This window comes from Bos mutus, chromosome 5 (assembly GCF_027580195.1).
Source record: "Bos mutus isolate GX-2022 chromosome 5, NWIPB_WYAK_1.1, whole genome shotgun sequence".
In the NCBI taxonomy this organism is placed as follows: Eukaryota; Metazoa; Chordata; class Mammalia; order Artiodactyla; family Bovidae; genus Bos; species Bos mutus.
This window is the reverse complement of record NC_091621.1, coordinates 10,413,282-10,432,180: the sequence shown is the minus strand read 5'-3', so window position 1 is coordinate 10,432,180 and position 18,899 is coordinate 10,413,282. Positions and strand designations below refer to the sequence as shown.

The 18,899-nt window shown below is 37.9% G+C and overlaps 1 protein-coding gene across 5 annotated transcripts in view; it reads right to left on the bottom strand.

Moving 5' to 3' along the window:
* Window positions 1–18,899, bottom strand: part of ANKS1B (ankyrin repeat and sterile alpha motif domain containing 1B) — a 1,156,394-nt gene that overhangs the window by 1,010,444 nt on the left and 127,051 nt on the right. For all 5 annotated transcript variants that reach the window (XM_070370293.1, XM_070370295.1, XM_070370296.1 and 2 more), the window contains exon 2: window positions 2,035–2,115. In XM_070370293.1, coding sequence (XP_070226394.1) covers window positions 2,035–2,115 — 81 coding nt within the window. The remainder of the gene's footprint in view (window positions 1–2,034; window positions 2,116–18,899) is intronic.

Here is an 18,899-nt window from a genome sequence, read left to right as displayed (position 1 = left end):
TTGTTGACCATGATGGCCACTCCATTTCTTCTGAGGGATTCCTGCCCGCAGTAGTAGATATAATGGTCATCTGAGTTAAATTCACCCATTCCAGTCCATTTCAGTTCGCTGATTCCTAGAATGTCGACATTCGCTCTTGCCATCTCTTATTTGACCACTTCCAATTTGCCTTGATTCATGGACCTGACATTCCAGGTTCCTATGCAATATTGCTCTTTACAGCATCGGACCTTGCTTCTATCACCAGTCACATCCACAGCTGGGTATTGTTTTTGCTTTGGCTCCATCCCTTCATTCTTTCTGGAGCTATTTCTCCACTGATCTCCAGTAGCATATTGGGCAGCTACTGACCTGGGGCATTTCTCTTTCAGTACTAGGACCACAGCCTTGTCTAGTCCAAGACGGGTGGGTCATGGTGGAGAGATGTGACAGAATGTGGTCCACTGGAGAAGCGAATGGCAAACCACTTCAGTATTCTTGCCTTTAGAACCCCATGAACAGTATAAAGTCAGAATGATAAATAATGACAAAAATGGTAAGGTCCTTGTATGAGAGCTTTAAGATCATGAAGTGTAATCAAGTATAACTAAGTCTCAATTTGTGTCTCAATTCACAGAATAAAAGAAATGTTAAATGCAAAATTAAAAGATAACTATCAGTAATTTTGGAGGCTTTCCAGGTGGCTCAGTGGTAAAAGAATCCGCTTGCAATGCAGGAGATGCAGGTTTGATCCCTGGGTAAGGAAGAATCCCTGGAAAAGGGAATGGCAACCCACTCCAGTATTCTTGCCTGGGAAATCCCATGGACAGAGGAGCCTGGTGGGCTACAGTCCATAGGGTTGTAAACAGGCAGACACAACTTAGTGACTTAGCACACTATAGTAATTTTAAGGCAGTAATTACCATGCTTAAAACTACTGAAGTGAAATGAAATGATTCAGATCTGAAAAGACTAACTTGAATAATTAAAGCAAAGGAAAAACAGATAGGAGAGGAGACACATGAACAAGGTCACCTTTCTTCTGATGAAGGACGACAGAACATTTGACTCATTCAGAGGACTCCTCACACTGTCACTAAACCATTAGGTTTCCTGGCTAAAACATTGTCAATAAAATACTGTTGATGGTTATACATTTTTTCACCCTCCATATCATAGACTATCACATTATTTGAAATATAATTCCACAGGTTAAAGAGGTTTAAAACCCGAGAGACCATTCATGAATGACAGAGAGAAAGCATGTTAGCTTAGTTTGAGGATTTCAAAGAGGTTTGTCAAAGTGGCCATGGCTTATAAGAGCAAGACTCTACTAAAAGAGTTCATTCTTAGTGAATAATCCCATAATTCGTGAAGATACCCCAGAAAGTAGGGAGGCATCATTGAGTGGTTTATCCCATCAGTCCCTAATCTTTTTGGCACCAGGGACTGGTTTCATAGAAGACAATTTTTCCACAGACCCAGGGAGTGAGGAGAAGGGTGGTTTGGGGATGATTCTCACAAGGAGCACACAACCTAGATCCCTTACATGCACAGTTCACAGTAGGGTTCACGCTCCTGTGAGAATCTAATGAATGTCACTGACCTAACAGGAGGCAGAGTTTAGGCATTAATGCGAGTAATGGGGAGAGTTTGTAAATACAGACAAGCTTTGCTCACTCTCCTGCCTCTCACCTCCTGCTGTACAGCCTGCTTCCTAACAGGCCATGGACCAGTACCTATGTGTGGCCCAGGGGTTGGGAATCCCTGGTTTATCCCATTCCCATGCCAAATGTACACGTGACTAACATGGTCCTGGCACTTCTTCCATTTTCCCTGTGTGGTCTTTGACTTGATCTGCACTCTGCACATACTCATCCTCAGCAACATTCCTACCACTTTCAACATGTCAAGTGTTGAGCACCTGGTGCTTCTCCAAATTCATCTAAGCCCAGGGGACTTGTGGCAACATGAAACAGGAACCATCAGACATAATTAACTTCATCACATGTAACTAAATACACACAGATTCCAGTCCAAATAAGTGGCACTTACTTATGTCCATTTAAGGCTGCATGGTGTAAAGCCGTGTAACCCGAACTGTCTGTGCAGTTCACATTGGGGCCTCGCCAGATGCTGCAAATAAAGCACAAGCACACAGTTAACAGGGGAGCAGAATTGTGCTTTGCAAAATAGTCAGCAGCATGTTTCAGATGAGGATTTTACTCATGTGAAAACAACTGCCACCTTTCCTGCACTCCCCTCAGAACAATATCTTTATTCATTTATTTGATGAAGAGAAATTATTAGTGAGTAAGTTTGAGTGAACTCCGGGAGTTGGTGATGAACAGGCAGGCCTGGCGTGCTGTGATTCATGGGGTCGCAAAGAGTCGGACACGACTGAGCAACTGAACTGAACTGAAAGCTACCATTAGAAATTATTAGCAAATGCAGACCCCCTGGTATTCCTTAAATTTGGACCCCAAAATTCCCTGTAACTTTCAGTCATTACTTAAATATTGGATCCAATTAACGTTCAACTATTATATTCTTTACCAAGAAGAAAGATTTAAGTCACCTGCCTCCTCCTTTTCAACACACTCATTCTGAGATGGCAGTGGTTTGCATAAGTTATATTTTTGGATATGGAAAGAATATAAACACTTCTTGCTGTTCCATTGCTAGCAAGAGAATGTAAAACATTTTTCACCCTTGAAAATATAATTAGATTTGATTATCACAGACCATAAAAAGATTCTAATAGTTTTGAAGTTATTTTACTATACAATATATTTTGACGATAACATATAACTATAAGAAAGAATCCATTTTATCCTTGATCACTACAATTATAGAAACTATAGTTTAAAAAAAATAGGTATTGAAAGTTTTCCAAAAGTAAATCTCCCAAAAAAACTCTGATGTTATCAAAGCCATCAAAACTAACATTTAATGACAAACTTGGAGAAGGAAATGGCAACCCACTCCAGTATTCCTGCCTGGAGAATCCCATGGACAGAGAAGCATGACAGGCTACAGTCCATGGGATTGCAAGAGTCAGACACGGCTTGGCGACTAAACCACCACTGCCAATGACAAACTAATTCATGTATTCACAAAATATTTATTGTGTACCAATTGTATGTCACATATTAAGCTAAGTACTGAGAGCACAAAGTCATAATTCAAGGGCCTTCTTTACAAGAGCAGAGTCTAATGGAGAAGAGAGACACATAAACTAACAAGTACAGGCTAGTAAGATAATCCAGGTACCAGAGAGCACACAAGCATCTCTGAGAAGAGAATAAACAGCTATTCAAAATGAGAGATCACAACCAAGTTGAGACAGTGAAAATGAGTAGAATGTTCTTATTCGACAGTTATAAAAAGTCAAACCAATAAGATGCAGAGATCAATTGAAGGAAGGATACAATAGGAAGGATACAAAAGTACAATAGTTAGCACAGAATCACTCAAGTTAAATGTCTAAGTGACCGAAAGGAAAATGACATTAACTAAGCTGTGAAAAGAAAGGCAAATCTGCTGGAGGAAGACAGTGCAGATGGAAAGCAAACAATGACTTCAGGCTTGGAAACATTAAATTTCAGGTATCTGACATACTTATATAAAAGTAAGGATCTCCAGAAAACTATGAAAATATCTAGTTACAAGCATGGTTCTTAAGTTAGACAACCTGATTTCAAAAACCTGGCTCCATTACTTGCTGGGGGTAGCCCTGGATAAAGTATTTAATCTCTCTCAAGTATTTAATTCCTTGTCTGCAAAATATAGATGATGATAATAGTACTACTACCTTAAAATGTTGTGAGGATCAAATGAATCAGTACTTATAAAGCACTTTGGGCAGTAGTTGAACATAGCACTAGCATCTATTATATTTTTTATGTTTGTTCAATAAATTGTTATACGATAAAACCAAGGGAGTGCTTGATTTCAGACTCTCTAAGAGACAGGCCATCAGCTGGGCATGGTGGCATGCACCTGTAATCTCTGCTACTCAGGAGGCTGAGGCTGGAGGACTGCTTGAACCCAGGAGTTCTGGGCTGCGGTGCACTATGCCAATTGGGTGTCCACACTAAGTTCAGCATCAATATGGTGACCTCCTAGGAGAGGTCATTAGGCTCAAATACCTCAGTGGAAAATCTGTATATGAAGGCAAGGTGAAACCTTCTCTCAAATGTTGATATTAGCCAAAATATCAATCCCTGGATGAAAAAAAAAAATCAAACCTAAGTTAGGTAGATAGTTCCAAGTTCAACGCAACTGAAAATCTTAAAACTTCCCAGCCCTCACTGAAGTGGTCAGAGAACTTATATGAACGTATATTGTGAGGAAAAAAAGAAAGAAAGAAAAATATAGGACAGACAGTAGAACCATGGATAATTAACAATACTTTAGGGTCCAACATAGGGAAAAAGTTACATGAAGAACACTGAGAGTTGCCCAAGAGTAAATAAAACCAAGATAAAGCATTATACAATTTAAAACAGGAAACTGTCCCCAAAAAAGAAATGAGATAAGAATTAAACTATTTGATAATAAAGAAGTTCTTGAGGAAATTAATGATGTAATATAACCAGTCAATTGTAAGATTTTAACTTTATTTTTATCTTAACTTCATTTCAATCCAGTGGTTTATTTTCTTTAGTGGTAGCTTACCTCCTGAGAATAAAAAAAAGTGACAGTTAAACCAGGAAAGTTATAAGATATGAATATGTTTTACAATTTCATTATTATTGTTAGACTTTTAGCAATCTTTTTTTTTCTAAATCAATCCTTGAAGCATTTTTAGTCTCCTATTATATTCTTAAAATTTTTATACCTTTGTTTCTCTTGCTTATTTACCCATCTTGCCCTATTAATTTCCACCTTTGAGCCTTTACTCATGCCCTTCTACTAACCTATGATAGATTTTCTAAAAAAGCATATCTTACCATTCTTCAAAAGCCTAGATCAAGATTCATCTGCTCCAATAATTTTTCTCTAAATACTGAATACAACAGTTATTTAACAAATATACGCTAAATTATAAATCAAATAACTGATTATTTTTAATGAATAAATTAGCCACAGGTAAAAACAAGTGTTAAGACAAATTCAATGTACTCATTTAAAATAATGTGAAATCAAAAAAATAATAGTAATAATTCAAGAGGCAAAAGAACAAAAAAGCAGAAGAGAGAAACAAGGAAGATTTGATACAAATACAAACGAAACTGTTAGATGATAGATTTAACCATATCAATGACAAAAATAACCACATCAACAATTACAATCACTGTTAATTATCTAATCATCCCAGTTCAAAAAAATATCATCAGACTGGATTAAAGAAAGTAAGACCCAACTGTATGCTCACTACAAGAAATTAGCTTTAAACATAGAGATACACAGGGCTTCCCTGATAGCTCAGTTGGTAAAGAATCTGCCTGCAAGGCAGGAAACACCAGTTCGATTCCTGGGAACCAGAGATCAAATTGCCAATATCCACTGCTGCTGCTACTGCTAAGTCGCTTCAGTCCTGTCCGACTCTGTGTGACCCCATAGACGGCAGCCCACCAGGATCCTCCATTCCTGGGATTCTCCAGGCAAGAACACTGGAGTGGGTTGCCATTTCCTTCTCCAATGCAGGAAAGTGAAAAGTGAAAGTGAAGTCGCTCAGTCGTGTCTGACTCTAGCGACGCCATGGACTGCAGCCTACCAGGCTCCTCCATCCATGGGATTTTCTAGGCAAAAGTACTGCAGTGGGGTGCCATTGCCTTCTCCACCAATATCCACTGGATCATCAAAAAATCAAGAGAGTTCCAGAAAAACATCTACTTTTGCTTTATTGACTATGCCAAAGCCTTTGACTGTGTGGATCACAACAAACTGTGGAAAATTCTTAAAGAAATGGGAATACCAGACCACCTGACCTGCCTCCTGAGAAATCTGTATGCAGGTCAAGAAGCAAGAGTTAGAACTGGCCATGGAACAACAGACTGGTTCCAAATAGGAAAGAAGTACATCAACCCTGCTTATTTAATTTAGATGCAGAGTCAGTTCAGTTCAGTTCAGTCGCTAAGTCGTGTTTGACTCTTTGCGACCCCATGAATCACAGCACGCCAGGCCTCCCTGTCCATCACCAACTCCCGGAGTTCACTCAGACTCACGTCCATCGAGTCAGTGATGCCATCCAGCCATCTCATCCTCTGGCGTCCCCTTCTCCTCCTGCCCCCAATCCCTCCCAGCATCACAATCTTTTCCAATGAGTCAACTCTTCGCGTGAGGTGGCCAAAGTACTGGAGTTTCAGCTTTAGCATCATTCCTTCCAAAGAAATCCCAGGGCTGATCTCCTTCAGAATGGACTGGTTGGATCTCCTTGCAGTCCAAGGGACTCTCAAGAGTTGGAGTACATTATGCAAAATGCCGGGCTGGATGAAGCACAAGCTGGAATCAAGATTGTCGGGAGAGTATCAGTATCCTCAGACATGCAGATGACACCACCCTTATGGTGGAAAGCAAAGACGAACTAAAGAGCCTCTTGATGAAAGTGAAAGAAGAGAGTGAAAAAGTTGGGTTAAAACTCAACATTCAGAAACTGAGATCATGGCATCCACTCCCATCACTTCATGGCAAATAGGTGGGGAAACAATGGAAACAGTGACAGACTTTATTTTGGGGGTTCCAAAATCACTGCAGATGGTGACTGAAGCCATGAAATTAAAAGACGCTTGCTCCTCGGAAGAAAAGTTATGACCAACCTACACAGCATATTAAAAAGCAGAGACATTACTTTGCCAACAAAAGTCCGTCTGGTCAAAGCTATGGTTTTTCCAGTAGTCATGTATGGCTGTGAGAGTTGGACTATAAAGAAAGCTGAGTGCTGAAGAATTGATGGTTTTGAACTGTGGTGTTGGAGAAGACTCTTGAGAGTCCGTTGGACTGCAAGGAGATCCAACCAGTCCATCCTAAAGGAAATCAGACCAGAATATTCATGGGAAGGACTGATGCTGAAACTCCAATAACTTGGCCACCTGATGTGAAGAACTGACTCATTTGAAAAGACCCTGATGCTGGGAAAGATTGAAGCTTGGAGGATTAGGGGACAACAGAAGTTGAGATGGTTGGATGGCATCACCAACTCTGTGACATGAGTTTGAGTAAACTCTGGGAGTTGGTGATGGACAGGGAAGCCTGGTATGCTGTAGTCCAGGGGGTCACAAAAAGTCAGACCTGAGTTAGTGACTGAACAACAACAACAGAATTTTAAAATACATGAAGCAAAAAACTGATACTATTGCAAAGAGAAATAGACCTATACACTTATACTTGGAGATTTTAATACCTCTCTCTCAATAATTGATAGAACAAGTAAACAGAAAATCAGTAAGAGGATATAAGACTTGAATAACACTACCAACCAAATTGGGGCTTCCCTGGTGGCTCAGATGGTAAAGAATCCACCTGTCAATGCAAGAGACTGGGTTCTACCCCTATGTCAGGAAGATAGATCCCTTAGAGAAGGAAATGGCAATGTGCTCCAGTATTCTAGCTTGGAAAATTCCATGGACAGAGGTACCTGGTGGGCTACAGTCCATGGGGTTGCAAAGAGTTGGACATGACAGCATGCATGCACACACACACACACACCCCAACCAACTTGACCTGACATTTATAGAACCAATGCAATAATAGCAGAATACACATTCTTTTCAAGTGAACACAGGACATTTATCAATATATACTATATTGTGGATCATAAAACAAACCTCAATAAGTTCAAAAGATTCAAATAACACAAAATATGTTCTCTGACTCTAATGAAATTCAATTAAAAATCATTCACAGAAGAGTATCTTTAATATCCACAAATATTTGTAACTGAATAACACATAAGTCCAAGATAATATCATAAAGATTTTGGAAAATATTTACAACTGAAAGAGAAAGAAAACACAAAATATCAAAACTTTTGGGACACAACTAAATATCTAAAGGAAAATTTATAGTATTAAAATGACACTAATAGATCAGAGAGGGGTTCTAAATTGATGATCTCAGTTTCTACTTTAAAAAATAGGAAGAGTATATTACCCCAAAGTAAGCAGAAGAAAGGAAAACAATGAAATAAAAAACAGGCTAACAAGAGAGGAAATCAAAAAGTGATTTTTAAAAAATATGCTATAAATTTAAAAACCTATAGGTAAACTGATAAGGATAAAAATAGAAGATATAAATGATCAAATCAGGAGTAGAGAAGTAGTATCACTATATATTCTAAAGACATGAACAGCAGGAGAATATTTTTTAATAACATTATATCAACAAATTAGAAAACTTAGATGAAATGGGCAAGCTTCTTGAAAACTACCAAAATAATCTTTTTAAAAAATGTATAACCTGATAGCCCTACATCTATTAAAGAAACTGAATGTGAACTTGTAATTACAAACATTTCTCACAAAACAAAAATAAACCCTCCAGGTTTAAATCGCTTCAGTGGGAAATTATGCCAGGTATTTAAAAAAGAAATAATATCAATTTTACAAAAGGATTCCAAAATATTGTAGAGGCACAAATAGTGCCTAACATTCTATGAGATCAGCATTCTATGAGATCAAAAACATATGACAAAAAAGAACTACAGATCAATATATCACTCATGAATATAGATGCAAAAATTCTCAGCAAAATTCTAGCAAGTTGAATCCAACAATACATAAAAACAATATTACACCATGATGAAATGGAGTTTATTTCAGGAATGCAAATTTAACATTCATAAATTACTATACTAACAAACTAAAAAAGAAAAATCTTGATTATCTCAACACATATGGAAGTAATATTTGCCAAACTCCAACATCAATTCCTAACAAAAACTGTTAGTAAACTGGAATAGAAAGAAATTTAATCAACTTATAAAAGACATCTTTTTGCCTTTTCATACCATTCATGTGGTTCTCAAGGCAAGTATACTGAAGTAGTTTGCCATCCCCTTCTCCAGTGGACCACATTTTTTTTTAGAAATCTCCAGCATGACCCGTTTGTCTTAGGTGGCCCTACATGGCATGGCTCATAGTTTCACTGTTAGAAAAGGCTGTGGTCCACGCAATCAGTTGATTCGTTTTCTGTAATTGTCGTTTTCATTCTGTCTGCCCTCTGATGGATAAGGATAAGAGGCTTTGGGAAGCTTCCTGTTGGGAGAGACTGTGGGGGAAACTGGATCTTGCTCTGATAAGTAGGACCATGCTCAGTAAATCTTTAATTTTTGTCACTCTGCTTATTTAACTCATATGCAGAGTACATCATGTGAAATGCCAGGCTGGATGAAGCACAAGATGGAATCAAGATTGCCAGGAGAAATATCAATAACCTCAGATGTGCAGATGACATCACTTTTATGGCAGACAGCGATGAACTAAAGAGCCTCTTGATGAAAGTGAAAGAGGAGAGTGAAAAAGTTGGCTTAAAACTCAACATTCAAAAAACAAAGATCATGGCATCCAGTCCTATCATTTCATGGCAAATAGATGGGGAAATAATGGAAACAGTGAGAGACTTTATTTTAGAGGGCTTGAAAATCACTGCAGGTGGTGACTGCAGCCATGAAATTAAAAGATGTTTGCTCCTTGGAAGAAAAGTTATGACATTTATTAAATGTCATATTAAAAAGCAGAGACATTGCTTTGCTGACAAACGTCCATCTAGTCAAAGCTATGATTTTCCATTAGTCATGTAATGATGTGGGAGTTGGACTATAAAGAAAGCTGAGTGTTGAAGAATTGATCATTTTGAACTGTGGTGTTGGAGAAGACTCTTGAGAGCCCCTTGGACTGCAAGGAGATCCAACCAGTCCATCCTGAAGGAAATCAGTCCTGAATATTCATTGGAAGGACTGATGCTGAAGCTGAAACTCCAATACTTTGGCCACCTGATGTGAAGAACTGACTCCTTGGAAAAGATTCTGATGTTGGGAAAGATTGACGGCAGGAGGAGAATGGAATAACAGAGGTTGAGATGGTTGGATGGCATCACCGACTTAATGGACATGAATTTGCGCAAGTTCCAGGAGTTGGTGATGGATAGGGAAGCCTGGCGTGCTGCAGTCCATGGGGTCACAAAGACGTGGACATGACTGAGCGATTGAACTGAACTGAACGGATAAAAGACATCTACAAAAAAGTTGTAGCTAAAATCATCTTAATGATAAAAGACTGAGTGCATTCCTCTTGAGATCAAGAATAAGACTTTCCTGGTGGTCCAGAAGTTAAGAATATACCTGCCAATGAAGGGGACATGGGTTTGAGCATGCTCCAGCAGGATTCCACATGCCTCCATGTTTGTGATGGGCATAAACTATGAGAAGTATGCCAACTCTCTCAAGATTGTCAGCAATGCCTCCTGGACCATTAACTGCTTGATAACCCCGGCCAAGGTAACTGTGACAACTTGGGCATTGTTAGGACTCACAACCACAGTCAAGGCCAGCACTGCCACTCAGAAAACTACAATTTGAAGAAAGAATCATATAAAAGCACATTACATAAAAATGCAAGATGAAGCAAGTGCTAATGTAGAAGCTGCAGCAAGTTATCCAGAAGATATAATCAAAATAACTAAATATCATGCCCACAGTGATAGTGAAAGTAGCTCAGTTGTGTCTGACTCTTTGCGACCCCATGGACTATACAGTCCATGGAATTCTCCAGGCCAGAATAGTGGAGTGAGTAGGTAGCCTTTTCCTTCTCCAGTGGATCTTCACAATCCAGAGATCAAACCCAGGTCTCCTGCATTGCAGGCGGATTCTTTACCTGCTGAGCCACAAGGGAAGCACAGTAAACAACAGATTTTTCGATATAGACAAAACAGCCTTACATTAGAATACAATGCCATCTAAAACTTTCATAGCTAGAGAGAAGTCAGAGTCCAGCTTCAAAGCTTCAAAGGACAGACTGACTCTCTTGTTAGGAGCTAATGTAGCTGGTGACTCAAAATTGAAGGCAATCATAAATCAACTATCAGATCAGATCAGATCACTCAGTCGTGTCCGACTCTTTGCAACACCATGAATCGCAGCACGCCAGGCCTCCCTGTCCATCACCAACTACCAGAGTTCACCCAGACTCACGTCCATCGAGTCAGTGATGCCATCCAGCCATCTCATCCTCTGTCGTCCCTTTCTCCTCTTGCCCCCAATCCCTCCCAGCATCAGAGTCTTTTCCAATAAGTCAACTCTTCGCATGTGGTGGCCAAAGTATTGGAGTTTCAGCTTTAGCATCATTCCTTCCAAAGAAATCCCAGGGCTGATGTCCTTCAGAATGGACTGGTTGGATATCCTTGCAGTCCAAGGGACTCATTTCATGCAAAGATGGGCACAATAAAGGATAGAAATGGTATGGACCTAACACAAGCAGAAGATATTAAGAAGAGATGGCAAGAATACACAGAAGAACTGTACAAAAAAGATCTTCATGACCCACATAATCACAATGGTGAGATCACTGACCTAGAGCCAGACATCCTGGAATGTGAAGACAAGTGGGCCTTAGAAAGCATCACTACGAACAAAGCTAGTGGAGGTGATGGGATTCCAGTTGAGCTATTCCAAATCCTGAAAGATGATGCTGTGAAAGTGCTGTACTCAATATGCCTGCAAATTTGGAAAACTCAGCAGTGGCCACAGGACTGGAAAAGGTCAGTTTTCATTCCAATCCCAAAAAAGGCAATGCCAAAGAATGCTTAAACTACCGCACAATTGCACTCATCTCACATGCTAGTAAAGTAATGCTCAAAATTCTCCAAGCCAGGCTTCAGCAATATGTGAACCATGAACTTCCTGATGTTCAAGCTGGTTTTAGAAAAGGCAGAGGAACCAGAGATCAAATTGCCAACATCTGCTGGATCATGGAAAATCAACTATACTTCAATTTAAAAAATAAATCAATTAATTAAAAATAAATTCATCATTCTGAAAATCCTAGGGCCCTGAAGAATTATGCTAAATCTCCTCTATACTCTATAAATGGAACAAGAAAGACTGGATGACAGCACATCTGTTTACAACAAGGTTTACTGAATATTTTAAGCCCACTTATTACTGTGGAAAAATACTCCTTTCCAAATATTACTGCTCAATGACAATACATCTGGTCACCCAAGACCTCTGATGGAGATATACAATGAGATTAATGTTGTTTTCACACCTGCCAACACAACATCCATTTTATAGCCCACAGATCAAGGAGTGATTTTAATTTTTAAGTCTTACTATTTAAGATACATTTTGTAATGCTGTAGCTGCCATAGATAATGATTCCTCTGATGGATCTGGACAAAGTCAAATGAAAACCTTCTGAAAACAATTTACCCTTCTGGATGCCATTAAGGACATTTGTGATTGATGGGTAGAAGTAAAAATATCAACACTAATAGGAGTTTGGAAGCAGTTGACTTCAACCCTAATGGATGTCTTTGAGGGCCTCATACTTTATACTCATACTTCAGTGAAGAAGTAACTGCAAATGTGCTGGAAATAGCAAGAGAATTAAAAGTGGAGCCCAAAGAGATGACCAAATTGCTGCAATCTCATGATAGACTTTGAACATGTAAAGAGTTGGTTCTTGTGAATGAGCAAAAGAAGCGGTTTCTTGACATAGAATCTATTCTGATGAAGGCACTTTGAAGAATGTTAAAAGTCTTCAAAGAATTTAGAATAGCACAAAACTTAATGAAGCAGCAACAGAGTTTGAGAGGATTGACTTCTATATTCAAAGAGGCTCTGATGTGTGTAAAATGCTTTGAAACAACACCTTCTGCTACAAGAAATAATTCAAAGAAGGAATTAATAGATAGGGCAAACTTAATTGTTGTGTTATTTTATGAAATTGCCATAGCCACCCCAACCTTCAGCAACCACCACCCAGATCAGTCAGCAGCTATCAACATCAAGGCAAGACCTTCTACCAGCGAAAAGATTACAACTTGCTAAAAGCTCAGATGATGTTTATCATTTACTAAAAATAAAGTATGTTTTAATTAAGGTATGTCCACAGCTTTTTCAACATAATGGTACTATACACTTAACAGACTACAGCATGGTATAAACATAACTTCTGCATGCACTGGGGAACAAAAATATCCATGTGATTCACTTTATTGCAATATTTGCTTTATTGCAGTGGTCTGGAACAAAGCTCACAATATCTTGAAGGTATGCCTATATGTACTGCTGATCTGTTTTAGGGGTTCTCTTGTAGTAACCAATTTCTCTATTCTGGCACTAGAATCAGATTTTTTAGTATTATTTATAATTGGTGGCAGGAGATCCCATAATTCCTTCACTTCACAATTTTTTCCTGCAAATTTCTCTACATGTCTATGGAAAAAAGTATTAATATGAAGACTACAGGCACAAAAATATGTATAATTTTAAAAGTAAAGAAGAGATAGCTTATAAAAAAGGGAAAAATTAATCAGGATTCATCTACACCATGGATTATGCAACTGTTAAAACAAATGTTTGACCTATATATATTGACCTTGAAAACATATTAAATGAAAAAAAAAAACAAGTTGCATAATATTGTGTGAGTCAATGCCCTAAATGCCCTAAATGTTTTACCTACATTAACTCATTTACATCCATATAACTATAAGACAGAGACTATTATCATTACCATTGTACTGATGATAAATATTTACATTAATATAGAAAAGTGCATGCAAAAATAATCACCTCTGAATTGCTTTAATAGTCAAAATTATCAAGTTATTTTTCATGGAAAAATTTTTATAAACAATAAAATATGAGGGAGAAAAGATAGGTTTGCTCCAGATTGTGAAGAGCCTTGTAACATGCCAAATAGCTTAGTCTGTTCTAAGCAACTTGGACCAAGAGGTTATCAGAAAGATACTAAGCATGTTTCTGGGTTGGGTCAGTGTTATAGGAGAGCTCTTGTGACAGGAAAGTGAAGAGAGTGAACAAATTGGTTTTAGGGAGTCAAGTTAGCAGTCTGTTTTAACAATCTGGGGAAGAAACAAAAAAAATCAGAACTAGTGGAGATACAGAGGTAGAGAAGAGGTAGGAAATTCTGGCAGATATCAATATGCCTAAAATAAAACCTAATGGATGTGGTACCCATATGAATAGGATAGGAGCCAAAGAATAACTGAGGTTTCTACATGCATGAGTGAAATGCATGGATGATGAGGTATCTTCATTAGAGAGGACTGCAAGGGCACTGGTGTCCCTTGGGGAAAGTCAAGTTTCAGTTAAAGCTGACTAGCATACTATATTGCCCAGGAATACCTTTGGCAAAGAATGGAAAAGAAATGAGAAAATACTGTAAATTAACTCAAATTATTTTCAAATTTCCTGCATGTTATTAGACCTTATAAATATTTAGTAGGGGAAGATACTGGTATTTATAACTAAAATAAGATTAAAGGTCTGTAGATTTCATTTACCTATACCCTCTCAGTTCCTGGCTATTTTAAAAAAGGAATTAATTATAATAGGAGCATGGGGAAAACATATCCAGTGCATATCTTCTTTCCTAAACAGAATAAATGTGGATACATCTTTTTTTAAACAAGGATGTTTAGAATAGAAATTTAGCATACATATAAATATAGTTGACTGCCTTAGGCATATATCCACATATCCATAGAACATCTACACACATTTGAAAGATTATAAATAAGCCAGACCCAGACCTCCCAACTAAAACCTTAATTTAAAATTTTGCTACCTATTTTAATATTATTACATATTTATTCCCCCAAAAAAGGAAATTTATAGGTTTTTGGTCTTAGTCTAATACACACTAAATTCCATCTCTGATACAGACTTATCTATGTTTTCAATTCTGTATGTGAGAATTTGTGCCCACAATGAATGGTCTGAGACAATAAGAGAGCCCCAATTACCAAAGATTTAATTTCTGTTGTTATACTATTTGTGCTAGTATTTCAAATTGGATTAATATGTTTCAGAACAAATATAAACAGATAGGTTTTCCACAGAGATTTTAAATAACCTGGATGTTCATTAGTGAGAATATTGTGTTCCCTAAGCTCTCACATATTTAACATTATACCTAAATAAAGTCTGAGTTTCTCAGGCCAATATTTTCATGTATAGCAAATAAAACTTAAACACAGCTACTCCACAAACTGATCATCATTATACCCTCTACCAACCTATGGGACAAATCCTCAAGGAGCACATAAAACTTAACAGTTTTTCTTGATTCTTACCTGACTCTAGACACTTGAGATCACCCCAAGGCTTCAGATATGAAAACGTACAGAATGTGCACTGAATGCCTCAAGCATGGTCAGAGTATGTAGGAATGGTCTTCTTATATATCAGATGATTTTCAGGCAATGAAAACAAAGCCCTCATTTTCAATTTGTATCTTAATAGTTTGCTTCCACCTGTGGATGAACTGGACATGTACACGTGCTCTAAGTTAAGTTCTCATCTCCATAGTGATGATGTAATTTTATTATCATGGGCTAAAAGTGTCTCATATGGATGTAATGAATCTGGAATAATGTAAGCCATACATGTAAATTTAAATTTTCTAGTAGCCACATTAAAAAGATTTTTTAAAAGAGATTAAATTAAATTTTGTATATTTTATTTAACTGAGAATATCCAAACAGCATTTCAACATGTAATTGATGTAAAAATTATTGACGTATTTTTACATTTTTTGCACTGCTTTCAAAATCAGTGTCTATTTTACATTAAAGTACACTGCAATTAGAACTAGCCATATTTCAAGTGCTTGATAGCCTCATGAGGACAATGGCTACTCGATCACACAACATAGGGGATGCGCTCAATTGCTTCAGTCGTGAATTTTGAAAAGACTGGTTCAAAACTGGGAAAGGAGTACGACAAGGCTGTATATTACCACCCTACTTATTTAACTTACATGCAGAGTACATCATGTGAAATGTCGGGCTGGATGAAGCACAAGTTGGAACCAAGATTGCCGGAAGAAATACCATAACCTCAGATATGCAGATGACACCACCCTTATGACAAAGAGCAAAGAGAAACTAAAGAGCTTCTTGATGAAAGTGAAAGAGGAGGGTGAAAAAGCTGGCTTAAAACTCAACATTCAAAAAACTAAGACCATGGCATCTGGTGCCATCGCTTCATGGCAAACATGAAGATGGGGAAACAATTCTTTAGGCCAGAATACTGGAGTGGGTAGCCTTTCCCTTCTCCAGGAGATCTTCGCAACCCAGTAATCAAACCCAGGTCTCCTGCATTGTAAGCGGATTCTTTACCAGCTGAGCCACAAGGGAACCCCATGAATACTGGAGTGGATAGCCCATCCCTTCTCCAGTGCACCCCTTCTCCAGCCCATCCTTTCTCCAGCAGATCTTCTCAACCCAGGAATTGAACTGGGGTCTCCTGCACTGCAGGCAATCCTGCATTGCAGGCAGATTCTTTACCAACTGAGTTATCAGGGAAGCCCTGAAACAATGGACAGTAAGTTTATTTTCTTGGACTCCAAAATCACTTCAGATGGTGACTGCAGCCATGAAATTAAAAGACACTTGCTCCTTGGAAGAAAAGCTGTGACAAACCTAGACAGAGTATTAAAAAGCAGAGACATTACTTTGCCAAGAAAGGTCCGTCTAGTCAAAGCTATGGTTTTTCCAGTAGTCATGGATGGATGTGAGAGTTGGATTATAAAGAAAACTGAGCACCAAAGAATTGATGCTTTTGAACTGTGGTATTGGAGAAAATTCTTGAGAGTCCCTTGGACTGCAAGGAAATCAAATCAGTCAATTGTAAAGGAAATCAATCCTGAATATTCATTGGAAGGACTGATGCTGAAGCTGAGGCTCCAATACTTTGGCCACCTCATGCGAAGAACTGGCTCACTGGGAAAGACCCTGATGCTGGGAAAGATTAAAACTAGGAGGAGAAGGGAACGACAAAAAAGATGAGATGGTTGGATGGCATCACCTACTCGATGGACACGAGTTTGAGAAAGCTCCAGGAGTTGGTGATGGACAGGGAAGCCTGGTGTGCTGCAGTCCATTAGGTCGCAAAGAGTCAGACACGACTGTGTGACTGAACTGAACTGAAAGGAATACAGACTGAGGCTACCTCCTGGGTGTGGCAGTATTTATCTGTGGAAAGACATGGACAAACCAATTTAGGAGTAAGGACAAGGGAAAAAGGGTCATAAACCTTGCCATGGGCCATCACATTGTATTAATATAAGAAGACATCCTTTGGCCCTTTGCCTTCCTCCTAGCAAAGTGAAGAAGGGATTCAGGGGCAGAGGGAACAGGAAGGTGAGGGAATAAGTATGACTGCTATCTCCATATTCCCCTCCAGACTAAACTGCTCACACAAAGGCAGAAAGCTTTGAATGTAACATGAGAATGAGATTTTCAAACAGACAAGACCAACAAAAATGAAGACATAAACCAGTATGTGTGTATTTAGTATCTATTTTTTGAAATGCCTGTTCAATATTTGTCCATTTTGTGTTGGGTTGTGTGCCATTAAAATTGTTTTAATTGATTTTTAGGAGTTCTTTACATGTTTGGTTAAGAGTCTCTTGTCTCTCTCTCACACACACACGCACATAGAGTTGCTCAACTTCATTAGTCATCACAAAAAATACAAATTAATATCTCAATGAAATATCACTGTCTATCTACCAGAATGAGTAAAATGAAAACTAAGTGTTAGCAAGGATGTGAAGCAACTGGAATTTTCATATGCTGCTAGTAGAAATGTAAATTGGTATAAACACTGAAAAGTTATTTAACAATATTTATTAAAAATTCACATACGTATAGCCTATGACTAGCAGTTCAAAAAATTATGTGGTGCTAGTGGTAAAGAACCTGCCTGCCAATGCAGGAGACATAAGAGACATGGGTTCTATTCTTGGGTTCAGAAGATCCCCTGGAGAAGGGCACAGCAACCCACTCCAGTATTCTTGCCTGGAGAATTCCATGGACAAAGGAGCCTGGCAGGCTACAGTCCATGGGTTCACAAAGAGTCAGACACAACTGAAGCAACTTAGCACTTACACATCAAAAGACATGTACAAGCAAATACTATTCACAATAGCAAACAGACTAACCATCAATTGTAGACAAAGAATAAGCTGGAGTATATTCACAAAGCACAATACTACACAGCAATGAAAAGGAATATATTATTGTTATTCTCCACAAATGAATGAGTTTTACAAACATTAAATTGAGCTCTCAAAAGTCATATATAAAAGACTTTATACAAAAGACATATATAAAATTCCATCTGAACAAGTTCAAAATGAGGAAAGCTAATATGTTGTGTTAGAAGTCAAGACAATAATTACCTTTAGAGGAAATAGTAACTTTAGAATACAGCACAATTAGGGTTTCTGGAGTCCTAATAAAATTCTATTTTCTTGATTTGGATTCTGACCACAAAGATGTAACGACTGAAAATTCATCATTATTTTACAACTACGTAGTTAATTTTCAATGGATTTTATTTAGACAAAATAAGCAGAAATAAGTCTTAATAGTTTGAATGTAACTATTTTAATAATAGAAAGTAAAAACACATAGAATTAGAATTAGATATTATTAAACAGCGTGTTGCTCATCCACCAGAAAATAAAATTTCTATAGAACACAGTGGTAATAGAAACTGAAAAAAAAATTCTAAGATTTATACCACATGAATAAGAATTTTCAATTATTTCAGTTAGATAAATTAATCTTTTTTTTACTTGAGATATTATTCTGATTCAAGCTCATTTGGCCAAAGAACTTTCTTTAGGAATTTTGTCTGAAATGTCTGTCTTGGTACCTTTCTTGAGTTCCTGCATCCAAGTCCAATGTGTGTGAAGGTAGGGGGAGGAGGGCTTCCGACA